Genomic DNA, 4,899 nt, shown 5'->3' with positions numbered 1-4,899 from the left:
AGGAGGAAACATCGCTTGTTCTGTTTATAACAGTGAAGGAATATGTAACTTACAGGGAAACAATCTTACATATTATGCAAAGAGGAAAGTTTTTTCAGGCTCTGAATTCAACTCATTTGGTAAAACACTGATCAAATTTGAATAATTCCCACATGGTGGTCAGTGACGTCAGGTAAAAATCTCATATCTTGAGTTAAAGATTCTCCAGAGGAAGAGTGCTATGAAATGTGTGACACACAATGTTCATCCACAATCTCAGTAGTATGGAGGGAATTCTGTTGGAAGAATCACCCAGAATAACCCCCCAAAAAAAGCACAAAGATAAGGTTGTATGTAAAATGTTATAACTGTAATTGTGTTGTAATTAAAATAGTTGTATTAATATTGAAATATGTCCAGACAACTCCAATGGTATTTTCTTTTGTATTTGGTTGTGTGTTTTGGTTCTTGTGAAATAAATCAATAAAAAGAAAAAGAAAAAGTGTGAAAAAAAAGAAAAATCTCAAAAACTATAATTTAATAACATAACTTTGCAAGGTTGTTTCTACAACCATAAACTATTTCCTCAATCAAGCACATCATTCCCAAAAGCATTTTGATTGAAGTAACAATTGTACATTAACGAGTGCATCCCACCTTCTACCTACGCAGAGGACTCAGAGCTTCTGCAGATGTGAGCTTCAAGTTTTTATTGTTGTTACTTATTGAATTGTATCTTATGGTCTCACTGGAAAATATGTTACAACATTTTAAAAACGCTCTCTAAGATCAGTCATCAATGGCAAACAAAAACCAGGGCCATCAGTGTTTTCACGTGTGTGTGTGTGTGTGTGTGTGTGTGTGTGTGTGTGTGTGTGTGTGTGTGTGTGTGAGATACCTTGGACCACTCTGAAGCCTCCCACACAGTGAGGCAGAGGCGGCCCTCGCAGCCCTGCAGGACAGGAGGTTTTCCTCCTTGGCAGTACAGGTCTCTGGTGTGGATGAGCGAGCCGTTCTGCAGGTGGTAAACACAAACCACTTCCCTCTGCTGAAGACCTTTACCACATGTGACGGAGCAGGATCCCCACTCACCTGTCACCCACCTGTGAAAAACACCAAGAGACGGTTCACAGTCCATTCGCTTTGTTTCTGAGTGGGGAGATGATTGAGTCTTAGATTACGTCTCCTCTGCAGTGATGAAGCTTTAAAAGATTAATGACACCAGAGGCCTGTACTACGAAGCAAGTTCAACAAACCCAGGATAACTTTTAGTTGTCTGGGTTAACTAAACCTAACATTGACCGTCCTGGATAACCTTTACTAAGAAGCTGGTTATCAACTGGCTCAGTTAACCCCGGGTTTACCTATCAGGCTACGAGCGCGTTCATGTGAACGAGGCGGAGTTGTTCATTATAAACCAACATCGTCTGAACCACGAATGAAGTATTAAATATGATTTGAGAAGAAACACTGAAACCTGCCGGTAATTTTGGTTAAAGCAACGTCCAAAAGTGACACTCAACAAGGTGAAATGTGATTAAATGATCACATGACTGGAATAAAAAAATATATTATTTCAATGTCTAAATATAATTTGTAAAGTCTGACTAAAATATATTGTAATTAAGTGCATGAATTATCATTACGTTTGAGTATTTTTGCTCTTTTGCCTGATGATGATCAAACATATGAACATGAGATGTAGATAAAACTGTTAAAGTTAATGTCAGACTGTTTCTGCTGCAGAGAGGAGAGAAAGAAAAGAGGAGAGGAGGATAGTTCAATCTGATGAGTCAGTCTGACTGAACATTTATAATTGTGGAAATAATTAACAGTATGTGGATCATTGTTCTAATCAAAGACATCAGAGGTTTGGTTTTTATTTCCAGTTGTGGTCTCAGAGTCTCCTCATGTTGTTCTGAGCTGCAGTGATGAAGAAGAGAGTAAAAGCTTCATCACTGTCAGGAATCCTGTCGGATTAAAGAATATCTGTTCAATTAAAATGAAGCTATAATAGTTATTACATTGGTTTATTTAGTGAGGTAAACTCAGGAAAACTATTCCACTGATTTATATTTTACATCTACTGCTCGTCATTATCGATCACTTTATTGTAAACTCTTTTGTCCCTGTCAGGATCCTGTAGGAATGGTGACTCAGTTTTTCCTGTGATTTGATTGGTCAGTGGTTCAGCTGTTGACAGGTTTTGATCTAACCCTCTGAAGTTAACCTGCTCCGGAGCAGGTTAGAGGTTCAGCATCACAGACACAGCTGGAGCCTCATGAAACATGGCGTATGCAGCAAGCTGTAAAGCTGCGGAAACTACAACAAATTCACATATAAAACCGTGCAGACTCAGGATTCCTCCGCGCTCTGGAAGCTGCTTTAAAAGAAGCTCCATTTTTGGGTAATAACATATAATGACGTTGGGCTGAGGGCTGATACAGACGGACAAAGAAGACTTTATAAATTTCAGTGTGGACGTAGTTTTACAGAGCACAATTTAAAATAAAGTACCAAAGTACAGCGATGGTTTATGTAGAAGAGTAAAAGAGACTGAACAGTTCGACACAACACATCAAACCATCATGAATACTCTTGAAACTGAATAACTAAACACAACAGAAGAAAAAGCAACTGAAGAGAAGCTTCAGGTAACGGACAGAGGTCAGGTCAATGAAAATGCATGAGCTGACATTTGACAGTGTTTACTAAGCTCTGTCAGTGTGTCCCCAGATTGTAGCACAGACATGTTCAGTGATCCATGTGAGCAGGGTTAAATTACTAATCATTTATCTGTATCTACCACAGTGTATTGATAAGAAAGTAAGTGTGTGTGTGTGTGTGTGTGTGTGTGTGCATGTGTGTGTGTGTGTGCGTGTGTGAGTGTGTGCTTGTGTGTGCGTGTGTGAGCGTGTGTGTGTGTGTGTGTGTGAGTGTGTGTGTGTGTGCGTGTGCGTGTGTGTGTGCGTGTGTGTGCGTGTGCGTGCGTGCGTGCGCGTGTGTGTGTGTGAGTGTGTGTGAGTCTGTGAGTGTGTGTGAGTGTGTGTGAGTGTGTGAGTGTGTATGTGTGTGTGTGAGTGTGTGAGTGTCTATGTGTGTGTGTGAGTGTGTGAGTGTCTATGTGTGTGTGAGTCTGTGTGTGTGAGTGTGTGTGTGTGTGTGTGTGTGTGTGTGTGTGTGTGTGTGTGTGTGAGTGTGTGTGTGTGTGAGTGTGTGTGTGTGTGCGTGCGTGTGAGTGTGTGAGTGTGTGTGTGTTTGTGTGTGTGTGTGTGTGTGTGTGTGTGCCTCACCTGTACTGGCAGGGGTGCGAGTTGCAGAGTCGTACTTGGGGCTGTGGTCGGTTCTCCAGCTGACAGTAGCTGTCGTTGACCACCTCCATGGTTTTATTGGCTATCCTCATACAGGAAACCACTGTCCTCCGCTCACCTGCACACACACAAACACACCAAAACACGCCAGTTAAAAAAAAAGGATGCTTCAAGAAACACAAACCACTTCAGACAGTTGAGATAAACTCTGATCCTTGCTGATGAAACAGAACAGATGCTCCAACCAACAATCTCTTTGTGTCTGTTTAGCTAACTCTGAGCAAACAACTGTGTATTTAGATTTTTTGGAATATTGTTGTAAAACTATGAGTGTTTGGAACATACTACACACACTGATACGCACTGATAGACACACACTGATACAAACTGATATACACTTTACACACTTTAGTGCAAATTCAATCGATATACAGGAAATAAAGAACATAATGAAATCATTCTAATAAATCATCCAGATGTAGAATTGATCCATTTACTACCATCATGTCTGAACAGAAGAATCTACAGTGTGGACAAAACTGTAATTTAAGTCGGTCCTAAAAGCAGGAAGATAAGATGTGACTTTGTATAAGATAATGGGCCAATTAGCCTGATACATTTTAATAATAAAGTAAAATCAAATTACACACAGGGATGGTAATGTTTGGATCTGCAGATTCACCGTGCAAAGAAGAATAATATCAAAATGGCTAGAGCCTCCTTTCACTTCTGCTGTTTGCATTATCTATCAAACTACTGCTTTAAGAGACAGTTAACTGATACACCAGACTTCACTGTGTCACGTTTGTGCAGACAAGGGCACATCCACCCAGTGCACTGTGGGGGGTGGCTGCACCTGTTTCCTCCCACAGTCCAGAAACATGATGGACTGGTGACCTGTCCGGGGTGTAAACCCACCTCTCATCCAATATCAGCTGCGATTGGCCCTCAGCCCCCGCTAAAGGATAAGCTAATGTATGTAGCTAATGGATGGATGGTTCCAAGGATGTAAGAGGAGTGAGAAAAAACGAATACCTTGTAAGTTGGTTCTTAATTGAGAATTGATTTTGAACTCAGTGTCTGGGATTGTTGGATGTTCAGTGTGGTGTTTTGTTCCTTGCAGAGACTGACCTAACCACAACCACTGCAGCACTTGTTCCCCTGTTCACTCAGTTGTGTCTTTACGGAACCGGATCGGTGATGCGTGCTCTCCAAGTCAAATCATTCATCTACATGGGATCTCAAGCAAACAGATACATTCTAATGCACCATTAAAAATGTGTTGAGCGGTGGTGGTTGTTCCCCCTCGCTGCTTTGCTGATTAATCCAGAAGCACCTGACCTCGCAAATTGAAATGTTTTGAGCACTGGATGCCAATATTACATCAGTAAGAGGATAAGAGAGCTGCTCAGGAAATCAGCAAGAGTTAGCATTGCCCTGTGCTCTCTCTCTCTGTGTGTGTGTGTGTGTGTGTGTGTGTGTGTGTGTGTGTGTGTCCACAGAGGGAAGCCTGCTCTGTCTAATACAGTGTAGATCATAGGATTGGATTAGTAACTAGCTCTCCACAGGTCTTTCTCTTTGTCCAAACGCCCTGTGATCCACCCCCCCC

General features: G+C 41.4%; 1 protein-coding gene across 3 annotated transcripts in view; it reads right to left on the bottom strand.

Annotated features, from left to right (window-relative positions):
* adamts17 (ADAM metallopeptidase with thrombospondin type 1 motif, 17) overlaps positions 1–4,899 on the bottom strand; it is a 135,511-nt gene that overhangs the window by 12,099 nt on the left and 118,513 nt on the right. For all 3 annotated transcript variants that reach the window (XM_023393247.2, XM_087170156.1, XM_087170155.1), the window contains 2 exons: positions 3,273–3,408; positions 878–1,082 (listed from right to left, as the gene is read on the bottom strand). In XM_023393247.2, coding sequence (XP_023249015.1) covers positions 878–1,082; positions 3,273–3,408 — 341 coding nt within the window. The remainder of the gene's footprint in view (positions 1–877; positions 1,083–3,272; positions 3,409–4,899) is intronic.

The sequence above is a fragment of the Seriola lalandi genome, unplaced genomic scaffold (assembly GCF_002814215.2).
Source record: "Seriola lalandi dorsalis isolate HSWRI2012SDOR001 ecotype SW California unplaced genomic scaffold, Sedor1 jcf7180002054931, whole genome shotgun sequence".
Taxonomy (NCBI): Eukaryota; Metazoa; Chordata; class Actinopteri; order Carangiformes; family Carangidae; genus Seriola; species Seriola lalandi.
Note: the sequence above shows the minus strand (reverse complement) of the source record. Positions and strands in the feature narration are given on the sequence as shown.